Source organism: Microtus pennsylvanicus, chromosome 1 (assembly GCF_037038515.1).
Source record: "Microtus pennsylvanicus isolate mMicPen1 chromosome 1, mMicPen1.hap1, whole genome shotgun sequence".
NCBI classification, from domain to species: domain Eukaryota; kingdom Metazoa; phylum Chordata; class Mammalia; order Rodentia; family Cricetidae; genus Microtus; species Microtus pennsylvanicus.
This window is the reverse complement of record NC_134579.1, coordinates 59,818,375-59,842,465: the sequence shown is the minus strand read 5'-3', so window position 1 is coordinate 59,842,465 and position 24,091 is coordinate 59,818,375. Positions and strand designations below refer to the sequence as shown.

The 24,091-nt window shown below is 41.4% G+C and overlaps 1 protein-coding gene across 1 annotated transcript in view; it reads left to right on the top strand.

The window, feature by feature from the left end:
* Hacd2 (3-hydroxyacyl-CoA dehydratase 2) overlaps window positions 1-24,091 on the top strand; it is a 98,269-nt gene that overhangs the window by 43,652 nt on the left and 30,526 nt on the right. The window contains exon 4 of the mRNA XM_075965299.1: window positions 2,722-2,810. Coding sequence (XP_075821414.1) covers window positions 2,722-2,810 — 89 coding nt within the window. The remainder of the gene's footprint in view (window positions 1-2,721; window positions 2,811-24,091) is intronic.

Here is a 24,091-nt window from a genome sequence, read left to right as displayed (position 1 = left end):
AGTGTTTAATACTCTGAGGCACTGACAACTGTCCAGAGTGGCTGTACTGTTTCACAGTCCAAACAGCAATGCTGTGCTAGCTGGTATGAACTCTGTCTCTTTTGATTTTGATCTGTGTCTCCTGGTGACTAATGATGTTCAGTGGCTTTTCCCATTCCTTTCAACTATTTTTTTATTCAGTTATTTTTCATTATGGAATTGTAAAAGTTTCTCACATGTCAAATAAGATTGCAGATCTTTTCCCGGCTATGGTGTATTAGCGGTCCATCACTGTGATTGAAGGGTTATCCTGGCTCACCCTTTCATTCCATGGTCAGTTGGCTGCATTACTGTGGGACTGTAAAGCAGCATCACGGCAGAGGTAGCATGGGACAAAGGGGGCTATTTCTCTGATGATGACAGAATGCAGGAAAAATGCAAAAACCAAGAAAAGATCCAAAGACAATACACATTCTCTCAGGACATGCCCCAGTGACGCATGTCTTTCAGGTAGAGCCTACCTCCTGAAGTCTTTCTCCTGTCAAGGAACCCATCAGTGAATTAACCCACTGTTGAGGTCAGGGCACTTTTAGTAGAATATAGCTTCATGGTTCAGCCACTTCCTCAAAGCTCATCTCTGAACATTGTTAAATTGGGCACCAAACCTCATATCCAAACTGGAACAGAGCTGTGTTCACTTCCTGTTCGGTATCCTTTGAAGCACATGGCATTTGGATTTTCTGAGCCAAATATATTTTTTTCCTAGTGCCATATCTCATGAACTATTATGTGATTCAAACCTTCAAGATTTGTACCTGTTTTCTACTGAGTTTTAGGGTTTCAGCCCTGTAGGTGGTGTGTGGTGAGTGGGTGTATCTGTGTCTGTGTGTGTGTTCATTTGAACATGAACCTTGATAGGGAAGTGCTCTGACACTGAGTTGAAGCCCAGCCTTGAGTTAATGTCTTTGGTCTCTTTAAATATGTATGTGTGTCAGTGTGTATGTCGCATCTGTGTGGGTACCCATGGAGGCCAGAGAGACGTCAGGTTCCCTAGAGCCGAACTTACTGGGCATCGCACCCGACATGGGGGCTGAGACAAACTGGAGGAGCAGGAGGCATTCTTAACCACTTTGCCGTCTTAGCTCCTGAGTCAGGTTTTGTGTAAGTCCTTTGTTTTCACCTGGGAGTACCCAGTTGCACCAGTTTGTTGAAAATAAAATCATTTTTTCTATCAAATTGTCTTAGATGCTTACTGAAAATCAAGCGAGTGTAAAGGTGAAGATTCTTGTCTGGACTCACTATGTATTCCATTTGCCTGTCTGTCTCTGCACTTGCAGTTTCTTCTATTCATTCGACTGCCTCTGTGTGCCAAACAGTGTGTTTGACATTCCCATGATACCTGCTTTAAGGAGCAAACTCTCCCTCTTTGAAGCCCATGTTTCTTTTTAAAAATCCATTGTTTAGCATGCTATAGCATCCCTTAAATAGATGTAAAGTGATTTCCTGTTGTAGCCAGCTTGTGGTGACAATTGTAGCTCCATCTGACTTGTACATGGTCTTTGCAAGTTTGTCCTGCTATGTAAATGTTCAAAGACTGTATTTTAGGGAGCTTGAAGGATTGACATGGCGCAGAATAGCCAGTGAGTGTGCTGAAGAGTAGAGACGGTGCAGGATACAGATGGTCCACTGGCTGTGCTGAAGATCAGCTTGGTTTTAAAGGAGACAGATACTGACTGGGATGAAGGCTCCTGGAAGGTGCAGAATGTCCCATGTTCAATCTCAGGGGTCTAGCAAGTGAGAATAGGCATTGGCAGTAGTGAGGGAATCAGAAGGGCTGCTGGCTTTCAAATCTCATTTTAAAAACAGTTCCATGCTAGTTTAACATCACAAAGAGAATGTTTTCAAATGATGGCTTATTTGGGGGTTTTAATAAGGTAAGAATTCTCCAGGTGGTGGTGGCGCGCGCCTTTAATCCCAGCACTCAGAGGCAGTTGGATCTGGATCTCTGTCAGTTCAAGGCCAACCTGGTCTACAAGAGCTAGTTTCAGGATAGGCTTCAAAACTACAGAGAAACCCTGTCTCGAACAACCAAAAAAAAAAAAAGGCAAGAATGCTACATGTTGGGGTCATGGTTATAGCATTTGAAGCCAAAGAAGTATGAACTTAGTAGAATTTGAGATGTTTTCATGTTATAAACAGTGTATTGAGAGGATAATTAGACTTATGCTTGCAGTGAACAAGGTGAGAAAAAATTGTTTTAAGATAATAAGCTTTGATTTTTGCTAGTCTTGTTGGCCAAATATTTAAGTTTTATATCCAGGAACTTTCAGCATTCGTTAGACATAAGTAGGACTGATTTCCTGCCCCATAGTTGCTTAGTCATCAGGAAAGCCATATTAGAAAATGAACCATCAAGGTCCTTGTTTAATGGTCAGGTGGTGGTTTTGTTTTGTCTGTAAGTATTAAAAATATTGTATTTGGTCACTGATTCTGAAGGCTTAAGAAAGGAAGCCAGCCAGCTTCCTCATTTGTCATGAACAATGTTACTGCTTGGGCAGGGAAAGTTTTACAGTGATATTGCCAGACTTAATTTATAGCCACATAGTAGGTGTCAGTTGCTGGAGGTGGTGTTGACTGTAGACATTTAAATTTGAAAGTTTTGGAAAACATATTATGTGATAAAACATATTATGTGATTTTTTTTAAAAGTACATTAATTTACACATCCTAAATTTCTTCCAGGAATTGTGCCATCTTCTGTTGTCCTGACTTCTTTCCAGGTGATGTCAAGAGTTTTCCTAATATGGGCAGTAACACATAGTGTCAAAGAGGTGAGTAAAGGGAATATCAGCAGTGAGCTCTTCTTGTACATGTTTGTTTTGACTGAAGACAGAACTCAGATCATTTCAGAATTACCAAGTTAAAGTTCATGTATACTGCTACAGTTAGGTCAAAAGTGCAACACATAATCCCAGTCTTCACTGTTGCTCCGGAGAGAGCTGAGTTAGCATCGAAGACATGGAGGCTCAGTTCTCATGGAGGTTGGGTGTGCATATTCTCAGCAACTCAGTTGTTTGCCTCAGTGTCTGTCTGTAGCCAGCTCATTGGCTTCTGCATCATTTGGAGAGCATGGGGGAACACTTCTGTTTTTGTGGTACCAGGAGAAGCAAACTTGTTTCCAGCCCACTAGTCTGGGCTAATGGCATTGCTACATGTGCCAGGTGGCTCGTGTAGGTCCAGGAACCCTCACCACCAGAACTGGGAGAAAACCACCATTCCTTCAGGTGTGAATCCCTAGCCAAGCATTGGTTTGTTTCACATTGCTTTGAGGAGGATTCTGCTGTTCCAGTGTCAGGTTTTTATCACTGTTGTTACCTGGAGTTAGAGTATTGGCAGGTACAAAGACTTATCTTTGGCGTACAGTCTCTACAGCCTGTTAGCATCACCATGGGATTCCCTGACTTTCTAGCGATTGCTTATCTATCTGTTAACTTTAATCTTGTGTATTCTTTGTTCTTTATTCTGAAATTCTGTCAAAACTCTAGTGTTGGTCATAATCTCCTTTGACAGTCTCATTTGCATTTCAGCTAATGAGGCTTTTTTTTCTAACTTTTTAAAAATTGACCCACATGATATACAGGTAAAAATGTACATAGTTAATGAAGTCTTAGCCAAGGTTTAAACAACTTGGATTAATAAACTATCATTTTCTTATATTCACATGGGATGAACAGATCCATGGACTTTACTTATTAATCTCTCATTCTTTCAAGATCTATCTAAACTTACTATGCAGGAAGCATGCAGAATAATTGTGTACCTACTTTTAGTAACCACAGTTTTAAAAGTTGTAAAAGGAAATTAAATTCTAGTATAACATACAACCCTCTATTCTCATTTGTAATTGTCACAAAGTTAGGGAAGTTGTGTTACTTATAATACCATGTAATGTCTTCATTTAGAGTTCTTTTGTTTTGTTTTTTCTTTTTTTTTAAATTTATTTATTATGTATACAATATTTTGTCTGCATGTATGCCTGGAGGCCAGAAGAGGGCACCAGACATCATTCTAGATGGTTGTGAGCAACCATGTGGTTGCTGGGAATTGAACTCTGGACCTTTGGAAGAGCAGGCGATGCTCTTAACCACTGAGCCATCTCTCCAGCCCCTTGTTTTGTTTTTTGAGACAGCATTTCTCTATAGCTTTGGAACTGGCTCTGTAGTCGGCTGGCCTCAAATTTACAGAGATCCACCTGTCTCTGCCTCCAGAGTGCTGGGATTAAAGGTGTGCACCACCACTGCCTGGCTCATTTAAAGTTCTTTCTTTAGTTTTTGTTTCTTTGGGTTTTGTTTGTTTATTTTGTTTTGTTTTGTTTTGTTTTTTGAAACAGGGTTTCTCTGTGTAGCCCTGGCTATCCTAGAACTCACTCTGTAAACCAGGCTGGTCTCGAACTGAGAGATCCGTCTACAATTGCCTCCCAAGTGCTGGGATTAAAGGCATGAGCCATCACTGCCCAGCCATGTATTTTTTGTATACTATACTGTATAGTACACTATATATTTATACAATATATATTTATGCTATAATTTTTTTCATTGTAACCAATAACTCCTAATTTTATTTGCCAATATTTTCAAATAACCTAAAATATTTCCTAGTTGTAATTCAATTGTATTCTTCCCCAATGCTATGGGTGGAACCCAGGGCCTCAAGTGTGATAGACAAGCATTCTACCACTCAGCCACGTCCCCAGTCCTCTTTTTCACATTTTTATTTTGAGGTAGCATCTCACTAAGTCGCTCATGTCACTCTTGAATTCTTTTGTCCCACATAGACCTTAAATTACTGTGCTCCTAGGGCTAAGCCAGAGTGGTTAGAATTACATGCCTGTACCACCATGCCTAGCTGCTTACTTACACCTTAAACAGGTGATTATGTGGATTCAATAATGAGATGCAGTACGTGGATCCAAAATATTGTCCAATAAAGACTGTTCATCACTTTGCAAATGCAGTCTGATATTGATTATCCAGGTGTTAATGTCTTAGCTGCCTCCGTGACCACTCTTCTGCCTATTAACATGGTTGCCCAAGCAGGTGGACAAGTTCCCAAAAATACTTGCAGTTCAGATAAAGCAATTCCATTAGATTCCCAGATTTCCTAAACAGACCATTGAAACAGATTGTCTAAAAGCTATTATATGTCTTTGTAGATTCTGGGTACTAGAGTTGGCCATCAGCTCTGGTACCCACACTATCTGCCAGATGTGCAGACTTGACATTTAGCAGGTGGTTCCAAATATAATATCACATTTGAGTGTTACTGGATATACTCATTACATACGGGTACTCACAGCTGTTTCTCTGCAGCCAAAGTGATCCAGTTTCTGCTAACGTTAACCTGCCAGTTTCTGAAGACCTAGTGTAGTGAATTTCACCATCTTCTTGTTGCCTCTGTATCCTGTGTTTCAGGATCCTTTTGTTTTGTGCACTCTATTAATTACTTGACTTATTCTTTTCTTGAGTAAATAGAATTCAGCATTTTTGCTGACCCAGGATTTTATTTCTTTGCTCTAGACAGAACTACTCACTCGTCATTTTGTTGATTCCAGGACACACACACACACACACACACACACACACACACACACACACACACACCAGTTACCTGACAGCTAAATTGAAAAACCTTTTACTGTGTTTGCAGGGGTCAGGCTGTTTGCTACCTCTTACCTGTCCTTAAGCCCCATGTCTTAACCAAATGCTATTTTCTGTCTTGGGGTTTCTTAGAAATTGTAATTCCATTTGTTGTGTCCAACATTGCATATGACTTCCCTTCCATTTCCTGAAGCATCTGAAAAGTAGCTGTATTTGTCTTATGTAGCCTGTGCTTTAACCGTGGGAACCGCATAAATACAGTATCAGTTTCCATATTTCTCAGTTTCTTTGCCATATTCTTCCCTAAAGGGGACAGCAAGTAATCCACTTGCTCAAAAATTACATTCTCTGTGGGTTTGATTCTTACTTTGCCTTCAGTGCTAATTCATTACTCTTATGTTTTTGTTGTTGTGTTTTGTTTTTCAAGACAGGATCCTCTGTGTAGCCCTGGCTGTCCTGGAAGTCACTCTGTAGACCAAGCTGGCCTCAAATTCACAGAGATCTGTCTGCCTCTGCCTCCTTGGTGCTGGGATTAAAGGTGTTTTGCTTTTTGTTTTTTTTTTTTCCTGTAATTTTGTGATGTGCTACAGTCGAACTCATAAACCTTTCAAGATCTGACTTTTATATTGAAGTATACTCCTTCCCTTTCCTTCCTTCCTTCCTTTTAAAAAAAATGGGCCCAGGCTTGCCTCAGAGTGAACTCTAGAATCTTGATCCTCCTGCTTCCACATCCCAGGTGTGCTACCACATCAGCCTGTGTTGTCACATTGTGGAACTAAAGATGATCAGAGAGTTTTCTCTTACACCATAAGGACCCAGTCTCAGCTTGTGACACCACAGTAACAAGGTTGTCAAGAAAGTGTCTTAGGTGGGCCTGCCTGGTGACGCTCATTTTTAATCCCAGCACTTAGGAGGCAGAAAACGGGCTGATCTCTGTTTGAAAACAGCCAGGGATAAATAGATAGACCCTGTCTCAAAAAAAAAAGAAAGAAAGAAAGAAAGAAAGAAAGAAAGAAAGAAAGAAAGAAAGAGAAAAAAGAAAGAAAAGACAAGTATCTATACTAAAGCTTCTCCTTTAGCAAATATCATTCCTACATTTCCTTTTAAAGAGATTATACATATGAACAAAGAAAAGCTGTGGTGCAACAATCAGCATGGAGGTGAGAGGGGAGTCACAAGAGGCAGTCCACAACTCTAGCTGACCTAGTCTGTCCCCAGGTTTCCTTCTATCCCGAATCTGACCTGGCTGCTTCCACTTCTGCCTTCTGCTGGTACTTGGTCCCTCACTCTCTCTTGGGTCTGAGTGTGAGTCTTCTCATTGAACTGAGACAGGGCCAAGATCTTTAAAATGAATTGCAATGGGCAAGAGTTCACTTTCTGTTTCTCACTGTGACTCCCTTCAGAAACAAAACTCGCTTGCTTGTTCTGAAACAGCTAAGCTTGGCCTCAAACTCTTAGACACACAGCTGTTCTGTTCTTTCCTTGACTCAGCCCTCTGAAAACCCAGTCCCTAAGTTTTTAGAGCACTGTGCTCTTGGTGGAGAAGCCCCAGGTATTCTGTGGAGAATAGTTGAGGAAGTTCAAGACTTTCAGCCAAGGGCCATGAAGAAGCTCTACCCCGTTATTGGGGATGACCTGCATAAAATAAAATGAACCCCAAAGATAGAGCCTCGACTCCTTTTCTTACCATTTACCACAGCTGGAGCAAGGGCTGTTTCCCCACATTCTTTGAATCACTGCACGCAGCTTATTTGGCACCGCTTTGTGGCACACTCTGGGCTTCTGGACATTTACGCCATCGGATTTATTTATGTATATGAGTACCCTATTTGCATATAGTCCTGCGTGATAAAAGAGGGCATCAGATCCATTTAGATGGTTGTGAGCCACCATGCGATTGCTGGGAAATGAACTCAGGACCTCTGGAAGAGCAGCCAGTGCACTTAACCCCTGAGCCATCTCTCCAGCAGTACTCTACTATTCTTGCCATTCATCAAAATGATTACAAGTATGTCAAAATCAGTATTTAAGAAAGTAGTGTCTGGTGCCTTATTATTATTGTACTGATTATTGTTTGATGCATTATAATTTACAGAAAGTTTAATCATTTGCTCTTGACCATGGTCTCTGGAGGTAAATTAGGCCCTCTGTTAGTTTGGAAGCTAGAGAGGTAAAGTTACTCTCACACCAGCAAAGGTCAGATTTGGAGTTGGGCTTGAGTCCGGGGTCTTGAGCCCGCATCACAGTTGCCTTATTCTCACCCTTCTCACTGCCTGGGACCCTGGCCGTGCTTCCTCTTCAACACTTCATTTTGCCATGTGTGTACTAAGTATGAGTCCCCCACCAAATCCGTTGCACACCTTGTGCAGATCAGTGGTGGGCCTCCCCTCAGGACTTACCTGCAGCACTTTGCTTTTGAGTTTTTGTTTTGTTGTGTACTTTGTTTCCTTTTGTGTTATAGGGCCTTCTAGTTTCCTTTCTGTTGCTGTGATAAAAAATACCTTGACAGAGCAGCGTTAAGGGAGAAAGGGCTTTTTCACCTAGAGTTCCAGATTACATTGTTGTGTGGGTAAGTTAAACAGGAGCGTGGAGGAGCTCCTCATATCCAGTCAGTAGCAGGAAGACGATAAATATACATTGTCCTTTTACTCAGCCCACTCTCTACACTGATAGGGTCCAGGACCCAGAAGAAGGAAATGGTGCCACCCCCAGTGGGCTGCATCCTCCTACATCAGAAACAATCAAGACAGTCACCCATAGGCGTTCTCAGAAGCCACCTTTGTCTAGACCAGTGCTCTTAACCTTTCTAATGCTATGACCTTTTAATACAGTTCTTCATGTTGTGGTGACCCCAACCATAAAATTATTTTCATAACCAATTTTGAGTACATAACTGTAATATTATACTTCATAACTGTAACTTTGCTACTATCATGAACTGTAATATTTTTAGAGATAGAGATTTGCCAGAGGGGTTGTGACCCACAGGTTGAGAACTGCTGATATAGACAATCCCTCACTGAGACTCTTCTCGGGATTCTAGGTCATGTCAAGTTAACAAGTGAAATCAGCTGTCTCACAAAATCTCCTAGCTCCCAAGTAGCTGATGATGCTCTTAAACATTTATCCTTCTATCTCTACTTTGAGAACAGTGATTCCAGACATGTGCCAACATGCCTGGTTTATCCCGTGCTGGGGATTGAACCCAAGCTTTCAAGTATGGTGGACAAACACTACCACTGAGTTCCCCAGTCCTACTTCTCAAGTTCTGTTACTGCGCTGATGGCTCTTGGGTGAATCTCTCTACTTCACTGGCTTATCTGCTTTAAAGTTGTCAAACTTTTTAAAGTTAGGATTCATGAACCATTTGGACCAAAATTACTAAGAATATTTATTTATAATGCAAATTTCAGGTCCCACTTCAGATATAGAGGATATCTGGGCCAAGGGCCAAGGAATGAACGTTTTTTCAGATAATCTTATGAGTTCTAAGCTTTGAGAAATGCCCTAAAGATAGCTGTGTTCTGTTGGTCTTACTTTCCATTTCAGTCCTTGTTCCCTAATTCTTTCTTAGATTATTCTCTCCTGTTTATTTATAAAAAGGAGAAGTGAATTGAGGACACTGTAAGAGAGCAACAGGTCAGACAGAGACTACAGCCCCACAGTCTTGTGGAAAGCTTGTGTTCACATATGTTTATCAAGTGTCAGCAGATACTTTTAAATGCTGGATTTGAGTCATGCTAGACAGACTTTTTAATGAAAACATTCTAGTGAGTTACAACAGTATTTCTCACATTCTAGTGTGTACAAAGTAGACTAGACATTTTGGTAGAATATATATTTGATTTGTAAGATAGAGGATTGGGTCTTTTCTGGGTACGTTCCTAACCCGCTCTCATGCATATACCTATACACAGACACACATACATACACATATGTATGTTGCATCACATGTGTGCCTGATGCCCCATGGAGGCCAAAAAGGAAAATGCGAACCCCTGGAACTATAGTTTGTGAAGCACAGTGTGGGTACTGGGGACTGAGCCTGGGTCCTCCACAATAACACCAAGTATTCTTAAGCACCAAGCCACCTCTTTAGCCCCACATACACACCTTCAATATACAGTGACCTACAGAAGGGAGGACTTGGGGCATACAAAGGAGGTTTGAGATCAGTGTAGTACTGAAACTTAGCAGGGCAGACGTCTGGGGTGTGGGAGCTCCAACAGCCTTGAGCAGCCCTGCTCTCCAGGTCTTCTCATTTGTACTTCATGTGTTTTATTTCTCAGGCTGGCTCCACTGGGCTCCATTCCTGGTATGTCAGTTAACTTCTGTACTACTGGCAGATGCCTAGGAATGTAGGGTTCTATAGTTCTCCCGTTATACAAAGTCCGGGCATTCTAGCTCCTTAGGAGGGAAGTCAGTGGCTGGGGCTGGGGGATGTAGCGGGAGTTATTTAGCATTCAGTAAGCCCAGTTCATAAATGAGGTATGGCAGCATATGCATGCAGAAGAACCAGAAGTTCAAACTGCTTATCAGTTAGATAGGGATTTGGAAGGTAACATGGGATACTTGAGGCCCTGTCTCAACAACAGTGAAAGGTTGGGCTGGAGAGATAGCTCAGCATATAAGAGTACTGACTACTATGCCAGAGGACTTAGGTTCAGTTTCCAGCACCCACAGCTATCTATAACCCCAGTTCCAGAGAATCTAATGCCCTCTCTGACCTCCACAGTCACTGCCTGCACATGGTACCTGTACATCCTGGCAAGCCATACACTAAATCAACTTTAAAAATAGTCAATGGCCCCACCTTTAAATGATAATAATGCCATTCCCTGGCTGCCAGGGTGTTCTGGTGGCCTCCCTAGAATTTCCTCCCTGGTACTGGCAGGTCACAGGATGACAGAGGCTACAACAAAGCCATCTGGGATTCCTAATTGGGAGAGATAATATAGAGACAATCCTAAGATAGTGGGCTCCAATTTCATTCCTACAGATTTAAGGAGATCCTTAAAATTTCTTTAAACCACTCAGTACAATTCCCATGTAGGCTCTGGTGTTTCCTTAAAGGAAGCTGGAGAAGTAGTCTGCCTTCAAAGATTTGAAGTCACAGCATCTAGGAAACAAAACGACTTCTCATTTGTTCGGTTAGAGAGGTGTTGGGAACTACATCTGCTTCACGCTGTGGTCCTAGCTGCATGGTGCCTACAGCAGCCCTAGGGGTTGTGTAGGAGGTCTCCACCTGAGGCAGTGCTGTGCCTGCCCTAGACGATCGTACTATTATCGAGTAAATGGAACTCAGCATTCCAGAACATGGAGGAATGCGACTGATGGTTTGTGTCTGACACTTTCAATTTAGGACAGAGCCCTTCAGCCTCCTCGAGCTTATCTTGTCTGTCCTGCTCCTGCCTCACAGCTGTAAAGTAACAAAGTGTGAAAACAAGGTGGAGGGAGCTAGAAACCAGTCAGAAGCTGGTGAAAGCGTAGAAAGGACTCTGTAGGAAGAAGGGCTCATCCTACAGCTGGTTTTCCTCTCTTCCTCCTGGGCCCTCCTTTTTATTCTTCTATGCTGGGTCCTCCAGCTAGGTTCACAGAGTTCCCATCCTGCCTCTCCTGCCACTGGGGGTCTATGTTCACAGCATGCCACGCACAAGCATGGTGAGGCAGAAAGAGCAGCTGTGAGCCGGGCAGTGGTGGATCCCAGTGCTCAGGAAGCAGAGGCAGGCGGATCTCTGTGAGTTCAAGGCCAGTCTGGTCTACAGAGCAAGTTCCAGGACAGGCTCCAAAGCTACTAAGAAACCCTGTTTCAAAAAAAAAAAAAAAAGATCAGCTTTGAGTCTTTATTGTTCAAGGGGGATGAGATACTGTGTCTATACAAGTGTCATTGTCTTGAATGCTGTACCTGGACTATGCCAGTATCCCCTGTCCCCTCTCCCACAGTGATACTCCAGCCATCTCATACTGTTGAGACACAGCTCAGTATCCTGTAGTCCCCTTGAAAGCTAGGCATCTGCCATTCTCCCATTCCATCTAGTTCCTTACTTTCTATTTTAAATACTCCTGTAGGTGGATGCACTCACCTTCACTTTTAAAATTAGCCCACTCGTAGAGGCAAAAAACTTCATTATTTGATTGTTCATCAAGCACTGTCAAACTTGAGGCAGCTCTTGGGTAGAGGCAGCACTCTTTTTCATGTCTGATCTTTGCGGGCACTTGGTGATTGATTGGATTTTTTATCTGTGCTAAATTGTTCTTTTTCCATTACCAATCTTGGGTGATTGTGGCAAAACCAGAATGTCTTTTTTTTTCCCCTCTCTGTTACCTGCTTGCCAAGTTCCAGTATTCTACATCAAAATATTGCAAATACTTAGATCCATTAGGCTTGGCCTAGGTTCACTTCTGCCATTTCAAGCTGCCTCTTTCTCCTACAATCAACCCTCTCATCTCTTGTCAGGCTCTCCTGCAGCATGTTTGTCACTCAGAATATGATGTCCTCTGGTGAGAGTTCAGTCATTGTTTAAGAACTACAACTGTCTTTGTAAACTGTTCAGCATTATCATCACTCCATACAGAATGTAGCATAAACCCCCTCCCACTCCCCTGGTCAGTCTATAGTTGAGTAAGTCCAAGTTCAGCAAAAGCAGGAAGTTAACTAAGTTTTCTTTTTTTTCTTTTTTTTTTTTTTTTTTGGTTTTTTCGAGACAGGGTTTCTCTGCGGCTTTGGAGCCCGTCCTGGAACTAACTAGCTCTGTAGACCAGGCTGGTCTCGAACTCACAGAGATCCGCCTGCCTCTGCCTCCCGAGTGCTGGGATTAAAGGCGTGCGCCACCAACGCCCGGCATAAGTTTTCTTTACTATTAGTCTTTTTCTTCTCTGGTCTTCATGATGCCCTGCATCGTCCTTATCCTGCTGAGCTCATTCCCCTGCAAACATCCAGACGTGAGGCTTCTCCTGGTACTTCTTTTGCTTTCTTATTCCTGAGGCTAAAATCTGACACAGCATCCCCAGGTGTCAGAGTCATCATGAGAAGAAACAACACCAGATCAATTCTCTAGAAGCCTACACCACTGTCTTTGTTCTGAGAAATGCCATTCAGAGGAAGGGCTGGGGCTGGTAGGGAGTGTCCGGGCCGCTTTGCTGAGGCCTCTCAGGAGTTACAGCCAGGCTTGCCTTGGCCTGCCCTGGCAGTGCCAGTCCTTTCAGGCAGCAGAGTTACCTGCTTCTTTCTCTTTGCTTCAGGTCCCAGATTTCTGGGAATTTTGTGCATTTTGCATTTTAGCTCTTTAAAATGCTGATGGTTCTTGTTTATAATGATATTAAGAAGTGCTCTGCATCATTCCTATCTTTGATAATTCTGACAGTAGCTTATTGGAGTACATCCTCCAGGTATATACACTATTGAGTGGTGTCTTAATATATGCATTGCAGCTGTCTGTCAGTAGTGGGCAGTGTGTTCAGGGCCAAATCTGGTCACTTGCACAAAAATACTTGGCTTTTGACATCAAGGGAACAGGAGTGAAGGAAGAAAAGTATTGCTTGAACTTAAAGTAATAGTTTCCCAAATAAACAAATGCAGTTTCTTGGCTGGGAGTGACCTGAGCAATATAACATGCAGAACAAAGCTTGTATCACATAACTCTCCCGTAGTTGTGATGTCAGTGGAGAGTTGTTAGCAGGTGAAGTGACTTAAGATGCTGGTTTACACACATGGTGCATGCAGCCTTTTGAGCCTTCCTGTATTTCATCCAGTTTGATTCTCATGTGTGTGGTTTCTCATGGTTAGTGAATGACCGTAATACTTTTTCAAGAAAGCAGTCAGAAAACTTAGGAGTACTTGGAATGCTGTTCTTTAAATAAAGGATTGTTAATTTTAAACAAATCCTGATAGTGGGGGTGGCATTCACGATCTTCTCACTGTCTGGTACAGAGGTAGAAATTGGTGGTTCTAACCACCAGTCAGGAGGCCACGTGGGCCTCACCCTTTAGAGAGATTTTCACTGTGACAGCATGTCCCAGGTTCACCCTTGTTGAGAAACATGTCACATGCCTTTTCTCTCCTTTTTGAGTTAAATAATACCAGTGGTGTACAGTCAGTGTTATTATCTGGATGAATTTAAAGATCCTTGTTTCCTGCTGTCAAAGTTAAGAGATTGGCATGCATCGTGAGCATCGCTAAGATATGTCAGTCAAGAGAAGTTAAAAGCTTTCACCTATACAGTGTGTTTAAACAGGAGTGTTCTGCAGTACATTGGATGGCAATCTTTAAAGCATTGATTAATATTCATGTGGAAACTTTTTAATATGTGGGAAGAACTCTCTCTTATTACCTGCTTCTTTGGCAGAGCAAGCAGTGCCCTATACACTGTAGCTTTTTATAAGCACATTTATTTTGAAGCTTGGATATGAAAGTCAAGACTCCTGGAACTTTCCACCCACTGAGAGCTGTTCTACACAGTGAACAATCAAGTGACTGTCCATTAACAGTTCTGTGACCTACAGGAGGACTTGGAGAAGTTACTCCTATCCTTATAGAAAGACAATGTCTTTAGGAAAGAGGGCTCAGTAACCATGTTTGACTTTACATTATCAGAACACCCTGTTCAAATTGTCACAGTAATGTATCATAAAAGAAATAAGGCATATTACTAAACTGTCTGCATTTTCCAGAGAGGACCCTTTTCAAGTCTGGCGTAAAACCCTGGTGCACCTCTGGACTTTGTAAGATGGACTTGATTCTTGTGTGGATGTCGTGTGTGCATGTGCAGGGCCTGCTGTGCCACAGGGGAATCTAATCACCAGTATCCTAGGCTTGATACATGGTCCAGCTTTAACTTTTGTTCTCAGATCGCTGCCATAAATTTATGTTTGAAACAGGACAAAGTCTGTCTGCTTCTCCCTTTTACCCCCTTTGCTCTGACTCTCTACCAAAATAACCTGAGTTTGAAAGTTGTCTCTTGCCTTCTGTGCTGGTGGCTGTCTTACTGGGTCAGCTGTAAAGGTCTTCTCTTGAGTTCATGATTTCACAGGAAGGTCCACAGGAATCCATGTGTAGAAGCTGATGAGACTGCAATAGCACTGTAGCCCTGGAGAGCTCAGCTAGTCAGGCTGGTGATGTGGGCACTGGTGAGAGCAGGCCATCTCATAAAAGCAGCCAGTGTGTACCTCAACTAGTCATCTCCGCCAGATACTGTCTGAGTTTCTTATAAAATGACAAAAATACAGATTTTTTTAAAAATATGAAATCTCCCAGTTTAAAGAACAAACAAATGAACAAAAACTAGTGTAAGTATTTTTAAAGCACTGTACAATTCCAAACAGGACATCTGTGGACAGAGACAGCTGGGTACCATTCTCATCTCTGTTCCAAGAATTGGTACTTAATGATAGCTTTGATTTTTATTTCCTGTCTTTTGAAACTTTTGCACTTATTACACTACACATAACAAACACTATGGCATTCACAATATGTGTTGCCAATGTGATGTCTTCTAGTGTCTAGTTGTTATATATCTGACCCCTTGGAGTATAGTTGGAAGTGTGAGTATACCCAGCTCTTTCTTTAGGGTCACAGCAGCCTGATGCTGGGGACATTGTTCTCTGAGCTGTTGTCGCTGTGCTTACAGAAATATTAGTTCACAGGATCCTCACATTGGATTAGATATATGGGACTACATATAGCCCTGTTCAGATGTAACCAGATATAATCAGCACATGGGTTATGCTGAACATAGTAACTATGGGAAATCTTTTTAGTTACTAGTGTTCTTTGAAAGAGAGAGACCCAGCTAGGACTGAGGAACAATGCTGGCAAAGGTCAGGAGTTAGTGCAAACCCTGCAACCACACAAAGGCAAGCCCCTAGTTTCCATATGAGGAAACCAGGGTTCAGACAGAATAACTTGCTCAAGGAGTGCATCTAAGAAGTTTGGAGGTCTCTTTCCTTCCAGAGTTCCAGTAGGAGCCAGAAACAGTGACATGGTGACCAAGCTAGCCTATTTAAATAAAGTACCCATGACCCTCTTTCATGCATTCTGGAAAATGGGCTGAGTACACAGAAAGCCATAAAGCTAGAAAAAGGAACATTCAGATCAGACCTGCATGCCTGGCAATGTCGTGATGCAGAGTTGGTTGTGCATTGCTTGTTGACTGCATGCCTGTATGTCTTTGTTAGTGCATGATCAGAGCAGTTGATTTCATACCTAAGACCAAGATCATCATTCGTATCAGAAGTAGTCCTCTGGGCTGGTGGTGCAGCTTAGGGGTAAAGGCCACCCACCACCAAGTCTGAGAGCCCGAGATCAATCTCCAGACCCCATGTGGTATCAAGAGAGAACTGTCATTTGGAAGTTCTCCTCTGACTTCTACATACACACACAAAATAAATAAATAAAATATTTTCTTTTCATTTTGTTTTTTTGTTTTTAAAGTACTCCTGGGGCCAGAGAAATGGCTAGGTGGGTAAGAGCCCTGTCAGCTCTTCCAGAGGGTTCAGGTTCGATGCCCAGCACCCACATGTCAGCCCACAACTGTCTGTAACTCCAGTCTTGGGGGGAATCTGAAGCCCTCCTCTGCCCTCTGTAGACAATGCATGTATGTTGTACACAGATATACATGCAGACAAGTACGCATGCATATAAAATAATAATCCTGACCTGGCTGTGGTGATGCATATCTGTAATTCTAACCAACATTTTGGAGATGAGACAGGAGGATTCTAAGTTTGAGACTAACCTGGACTTCATAATAAGACTCTGTCTCAAGCTACTGTCCCCCAAAGTCCTTAGTTATTATTTTACAATGGTAAGAATTCTTTAATCGGTTTCCTTTGTCACTATAAGTTAAAAAAAAGTGTTGGCAACAACGCATTTTTCTAACCTCTAAATGGGGTAAATAGTGATTTTTTTTAATCATATAGTTCATGTTTTCCATTAAAAATAATAGTATTTTAGCCAGACATGGTGGCACACGCCTTTAATCCCAGCACTCGGGAAGCAGAGGTATGCTGATTCTATGAGTTTGAGGCCAGCCTGGTCTACACAGCAAGTTCCAAGACAGCCAGGACTATGTAGAGAGACCTGAAGGCGTAAGTCACAAACAATGCCACACCGGTTTGGAATTATGATTAATAGGGTGGTATTTATTTAAAGGGGAAAAAACTTACAGATCACTGTCAGCCCTCTGTGTAACCAGGAAGGAAGTCAAGTCACCGGCGGAGCAGGAAGTGAAGAGAGAGAGGAGAGGGAAGTGGCCGCTTTTTTAAAGGGAGAGAGACCACGCCCCAAGGGGCTGGTATCTCAGCGGCGATAGGCTGGAGGAGTGGGAGGACCTCCCGTAACACCTCCCCCTTTTGTTTAAATAAGAGAGTTCTAAACCTACTATGAAATTATATACAATAAGTACAAATATCCTATTCTAACTAGCTTAGGTCTTGTATAATAAATAAATTGGCCAAGTCATGAGAGAAAAGTAACTACATCTATATAGTCTTCAACCCCATCGAAGATCTGAGAAGGGAAATAATGTTACCTGGTTAATTAGGAAGTTCAGTAAAACAACTTCCAAAACATGCAACAAATCACAGAGACAACTAGCTACCTAGGCAATCACCCAAAGTCACATTAGCAGTGTTGAAGCAACCAACTTTGGCTAAGGCCTAACATAACTGACACACCATTTTCAAAGGCAAGCAACTTTTCAAAACTATCTTACCCTGTCTTGGCAGGATAAGACAGCCCTGTTTTATCCATTGATGCATGCTCTGTATCTTTGTCAGTGGTTGAGGTATGGGCATTTCTTTGCCCCAAGGCCAGTTCTGCCAAAAGGAAAGGCTCCAGGTGGAGTGTCTTTGGTGCTCAACATTCTCTCGGGAATAGAGTGGTGTTGCCAGGAGCAATTGTGTCTCACTACCACAAAACTCTGAGTTAGATTAAAGGCCATTTTCTACAGCTCTTTGAAGAAGTTGAAGACTATCTATACTGAGTATAATCTCTATATATCTAAAGAACCTGATTAGTCTAATTATAAATGACAAACTTAGATGACTATTAGTCTATATAATTCTCAATATCTATCTAACTTAAAGATTAAGACAATAAACAACTGTGAAACAAATGAGGACAATGACCTCCAAATATAAACAATGTACAAATATACATTGCAGTAGGTAAATATATATCAATACACAAACATTATATAAGTATCTTAATCAGAGGTAGAAATGTACACAGCAATATGGTAAATATATACAATACAATATATGTCAATACATAAAAATGTTTTAAACAAGGTAGAAACATGCATGCATACAATAGTCAATATAATTTAACTTTGTATCAATATACAAGAATCTATACCAATATATTTGTCTAAAAACAGTAACTCACAATTACAAATCTATTATCCCATCATCCCTCTTTTTTTTTTTTTTTCAAAATGATCCCTGAGCTTATAAAATTCCTCCCCCAACCCTCAATCGTATACTAATTATAATCAACCCCTAAATGATGTCCCTAAACCCAAGGGCAAACTTTACTGGGAGAGGGGACGTCGTCCTCTAGAATTACTTCCAGCTGTCATGGGGGCGACGTTCTTTCTGGGGGATCCTGTGAAAGTAAAATGATGGTTAAATTTCAAGATCAAGTCTTTTAATATTGCCAATAGTCTCTGAGTATTTTGTGCAGGTCTGGCCAAAATGTTGTATAAGATGTGCACCATTTCAGCTAACCAAGTTGGAACTGTCTTGTGCAGCTGGTACCCAAAGCAGGTCTTGTTGTAGCGCTATCAGTATCATGACGTCATATCAACCAGGTGGAGTTGTTGTTATGGGGCCCCATCTTCTTCCTGGAAACTTCAAATGTCACTTCAGGAAAAACTCATTGTTCATTATGAAAAACTTAAGCATTAATCATATAGACATATATATATATTCAATGAAAGACATGATAGATATATTCAATGAAAAGTATGATAGATATGAAGAAAAGCAAAGATGTTTTCTAAACTCATATTTCTTTCTGTCCCACATCATGGCTCTTGACATGAGACAGAAACTCCAGAAACTCTGGGTTTTTCTCTTACTAACAGGCTTGGAATTGGAGAGGGACTGAGCCAGAGTCCAACTTCAAAACCAGCTTTATAAATTTAGAAATATGGTTTAATATTACTTACACAGCCCATTCAGTTTTCTTGATATTTCCTATCGGGCAGGTATTTTTCCATCTGTCAGTATCCAAACATCCAGGGTCCCTTGAATTTCTCAAAGATGAGTGTTTTCCTGTGGAGATAAGAACAGAACCCTGCCCCCATTCTATATGTTTTTCTTACCACCTGTATGAATATAATCATTGTGGATGAGTTGTCATTTCTCCTTTCCAAGAGGTTTCTCTTCTTCAAATCGAAACTTTATTAATTTTGATGGTATCCACAATTTTTCTTCTCCTGTGGAAACAAGAGCAAAACCCCTTCCCCAACGTAGCACATCTCCTGGCTTCCACTGAGAGGTCAGCACATCTTTGAAATAAATCGGTTGATTTAGTTCAGCAGACTTTTCCATTATCCAATGTCTCTCTGCTGCTGTCGTTCCTTTCTCATTAGCGTTAAGAAAATTCAAGGTTAATAAAGCATTATGTAATCTATTTCTGGGGGTATTTTCGGTCCCTTTCTGTTTGTTCAGCATATCCTTTATAGTACGATTTGATCTTTCTATAACTGCCTGACCTGTAGGATTATTTGGTATACCTGTAATGTGTTTTATATTATAATAATCAAAAAAGCGTTTCATTTTCTTAGATACATATGCTGGACCATTATCTGTCTTTATTTGCGCAGGTATACCCATGATGGCCATAACTTCCAATAAATGTGTGATTACTGAATCAGCCTTTTCTGAGCTCAGGGCAGTAGCCCATTGAAAACCTGAATACGTGTCTATGGTGTGTTGTACATATTTTAATTTACCAAATTCTATAAAGTGGAACACATCCATCTGCCAGATTTCATTTCTCTTAGTGCCCTTTGGGTTACTCCCTGCAGGCAACGGTGTTTGATTATAGAAAGAACAAGTAGGACATCTCTTTATAATGTCCTTAGCTTGTTGCCAAGTAATGGAAAATTCTTTCTTTAGGCCTTTACTATTGACATGATGCTTCTTATGAAATTCTGAGGCCTGCAACACACTTCCAATCAATAATTGATCAATCTCAGCGTTGCCTTGGGCTAGAGGACCAGGCAGACCTGTATGGGACCGGATGTGTGTTATGTACATCGGACAAAGCCTGTTCCTGATTACGTCTTGTACCTGGATAAACAATGAAGTCAACTCTGTGTCATCTGGTATAAATTCAGCGGTTTCAATATGCAAGATAACTCTTTCTGCATATTGTGAATCTGTAACTATATTAAGAGGTTCTTTAAAATCCCTTAGCACCATAAGAATGGCATATAATTCTGCCTTCTGGACAGAATTATAAGGGCTTTGTTCCACCTTACTCAATTCATCTGACTTGTAACCTGCTTTCCCTGATTTATTTGCATCAGTATAGAACGTACGGGCTCCAGTTATTGGAGCATCACGTACAATTCTAGGAAGAATCCAAGAAGTTCTTTTTATGAGGTTAAGTCTACCACTTTTGGGATAGTTGCTATTAATTTCTCCCAAAAAATTAGCACAAGCTCTTTGCCACGGTTCATTGTCTTCCCATAACTTTTTTATTTCTTCAGTAGTAAAAGGCACTATAATTTCTGCTGGGTCTATACCTGCTAGTTGACGAAGTCTCAGCTTACCTTTTATAATTAATTCAGAGACTTTTTCCACATAAGTTTTTAATTTTTTACTTGGTTTATTAGGTATAAATATCCACTCCAAAATAATATCTTCCCTCTGCATTAGAATCCCTGTAGGAGAAATTCTGGAAGGCAATATGACTAGGATGCAGCTAAGATTTGGGTTCACCCTATCCACATGTGCCTCCTGTAATTTTTCCTCAATCATTGTCAGTTCCTTTTCTGCTTCAGCTGTCAGTTCTCTTGGACTATTCAAATCTTTATCACCATCTAAGGTTTTGTTTAAATGAACTATTAGATCAGGTGTTATCCCAACAGCTGGTCGTAGACTGGAAATGTCTCCTAACAATCTTTGGAAGTCATTAAGAGTCTTTAACCGGTCTCTCCTAATTTGTGCCTTTTGCGTTTTAATTTTCTCTAACCCTATTCTGTAACCTAGGTAATTAATAGAATTTCCTCTTTGAATCTTTTCAGGGGCAATTTGTAATCCCCACCTAGGCAAGACTTTCTTTACTTCTTCAAACATCCTTTCTAAAGTATCTTTATTTGAATCAGATAACAAGATGTCATCCATGTAATGATAAATAATGGACTTGGGGAATTGTTTACGAATTATTTCCAATGGCTTACTTACAAAATATTGGCACAGTGTAGGACTATTGAGCATACCCTGTGGGAGGACAGTCCATTGATATCTCCTATTGGGCTGAGAATTATTATAAGTAGGCACTGTGAAGGCAAATTTTTCTCTATCCTTTTCTTGTAACGGTATAGTGAAAAAACAATCTTTCAAATCAATAACTATAAGAGGCCATCCTTTTGGTAACAGAGAAGGCAAAGGAATTCCAGATTGTAGTGAGCCCATAGGTTGAATTACTTTGTTGACAGCTCTTAGATCTGTCACCATTCTCCATTTACCAGATTTCTTTTTTACAACAAACACAGGAGAATTCCAAGGGCTGGTTGATTCTTCAATGTGGTGAGCATCTAGTTGCTCCTGCACCAGCTGTTCCAATGCCTGTAGTTTATCTTCAGCTAGAGGCCACTGTTTGACCCATATTGGCTTCTCAGTTAGCCATTTTAAAGGTAGGGCTGTTGGTACCTCTAAAGGTTTGGTATTTGCTGTATGTTCTTGTACAGCCTGAATGGCTAGTGACCTTTTTCCATAATACCTCATCATATACTTCCCAGAATTATGAGTTCCTGGAACTACAGGAATGTTAATCTGGGTATTCCATTGCTGTAGCAGGTCACGGCCCCATAAATTTATGGCAATATTGGCTATATATGGCCTTAGTCTTCCTATTTGCCCTTCGGGCCCTATGCATTCAACCCATCTTGTGCTTTGTTTTACACGAGATAGGGTTCCAATTCCCAGGAACTGAACATCAACCTCTTGAAGAGGCCAATTCGGATGCCAAGATTCTGGGGTAATGATACTTACATCCGCACCTGTGTCTAATAAGCCTTCAATAAAAGTGCCATTTATACAGACTCTTAGCTTTGGTCTTTGATCATTAATAGAAGTCTGCCAAAATATACGTTTACTCTGTCCAACTGGGTTTTTTGACTCATCCTCCACATGGATTTCATCATTTAGACCAGTATTACTTTTTACAGCAGAAATTGGAGCTTTTAATTTTCTTGGTGAGGCACGTTCTCCACTGTGACTGGGAATGACTGGGCCACTGTTGGCTTGGGGGCCTGCGAGAGGCCCCTCAAGGAGTTTCCCGACGGTATCGGGTTGCCTTGTTTGTCTGTTGTTGACCTGCATTCATTGGACCAATGTCGGCCTTTACCGCATCTCCTACATATACCTGAAGGCCTAGGTCTCCTATCTTTGTCATTCCCAGAGGAGATAATATTCCTAGAAATTCTGTGCCTGCAATCCCTTTTCAGATGTCCTAATTTACCACAATTAAAACACCTGGCAGTTTGATGTTTCCTCATTGCTGTGGAAATCGCTTCTCCTACCCAAGATTCATCGTTATAGCTAAACGTCTCAACATTCATCGTATGCTGAATCCATTCATCCATAGGTGCTGATCTAGACTTTAAAGGCCCAATTATCTTTTTGCATTCTATGTTTGCATTCTCAAAAGCTAGAGATTCAAGAAGTATTCGTCTAGCTTCTGGGTCTGTTACCCCTATGTCCAGAGCCTTAATTAATCTTTGCAAAAAGTCAATAAAGGGTTCTCTCTGTCCCTGCCTAATTCTGGTATATGATTCAACCCTTTTTGCTGGATCTTGTATCCTATTCCAAGCATTTAAAGCTGCTTGGTGACATAGACACAGTACTTCATCATCATAAAGAGCTTGGACCTGTGGATCAGCATATTCTCCTGCACCAAGAATTTGGTCTTGGGAAACCTCAATACCTTTTGCTCTTCCTTGCTGTTCCATATGTTTGGATTCTTCTCTAAAATAAATTCCAAACATCAAGGAAGGTCCATTATCTAAGACTGCAGACACTAACTGATGGAAATCATGGGGGGTAGCTCTAGCATTAGAAGCCCAAGTCCTTATCATTTCCTTTACGTATGCAGAGTGCAAGCCAAAATTAACAATAGCTTGCTTAATTTCTTTTAGATCATTCATTGCTATTGGCGTCCATCTAGCTTCTCTGACTCCCTTTGAGCCTTTAGAAGTTGACGCTTTGTCAGAATTAAGTATAGGGTATGCTGCTAAAACCTTTGGTAAGCCAGTTCTAATAGCTGGTGTTGGCATTGTATCCTGTCCTTGTGCCTTATTACTCTGTTCACCAGCTCCAATCATTTCTTCAATCATTTCAAGTCTTTTTATTATTGTCTCTTTTGAATCCTTAATCTCCTGACCTGCATGAGTTTCTAGTAAAGATTGTATGGTTCTTAGGAGTGCCATGATCTTCCTAAATGATAGAATATGCAAAAGAATACTAAAACCTAGTAACCAGTAAATTAAGTTATCCCCATAGTCATATAAACCTTGCATGATATAACCCATTGTATTGGTAACCAGAACAGTAAAATTCGCGTTGGAAACGGGAACTGCCATATTACCTATTATCCAGCAGGTGGCGCTGTTGCCAAGTCTCGACGAAAACACGGTCCTGTTTCAGAGTCCGCCTAGTATTTGTTAAAAACTGGAAAATGTAAGTTGCTCAACAAAGTAAATGTAATTAAATCAATTCCAGAGATGGAACCAGAAACCAGAATCCAGGGGTAGAGAAGAGCAACCTGGAAGCCGCTTATGCCTCCATGTGACAGAGTCACCCTGAGGGGTTGCAGCTTTCAGCAACCGCGTGCTCTGGTTCGCGCCACTTAAGAGCTGTGCTTGCAAGGGGGATTTAAAAACGACTCAGAAAAGAGCAAACCAGGCGGGCAGAGACTACGTGGGCCTGTGGAGTTTAAATCCACAGGCAGCGGCTGAGGAAGCAAGGGCTCCCGCCAAGCTGAACAAGCGCCCGCCAAGCCGAACTTGCGGCCGCCAAGCCGAACTTCCGGCCGCCAAGCCGAACTCGCGGCTGCGAGCCGGGAGAGGTTCTAAAACCAAACGTTGGGCGCCAAATGAAGGCGTAAGTCACAAACAATGCCACACCGGTTTGGAATTATGATTAATAGGGTGGTATTTATTTAAAGGGGAAAAAACTTACAGATCACTGTCAGCCCTCTGTGTAACCAGGAAGGAAGTCAA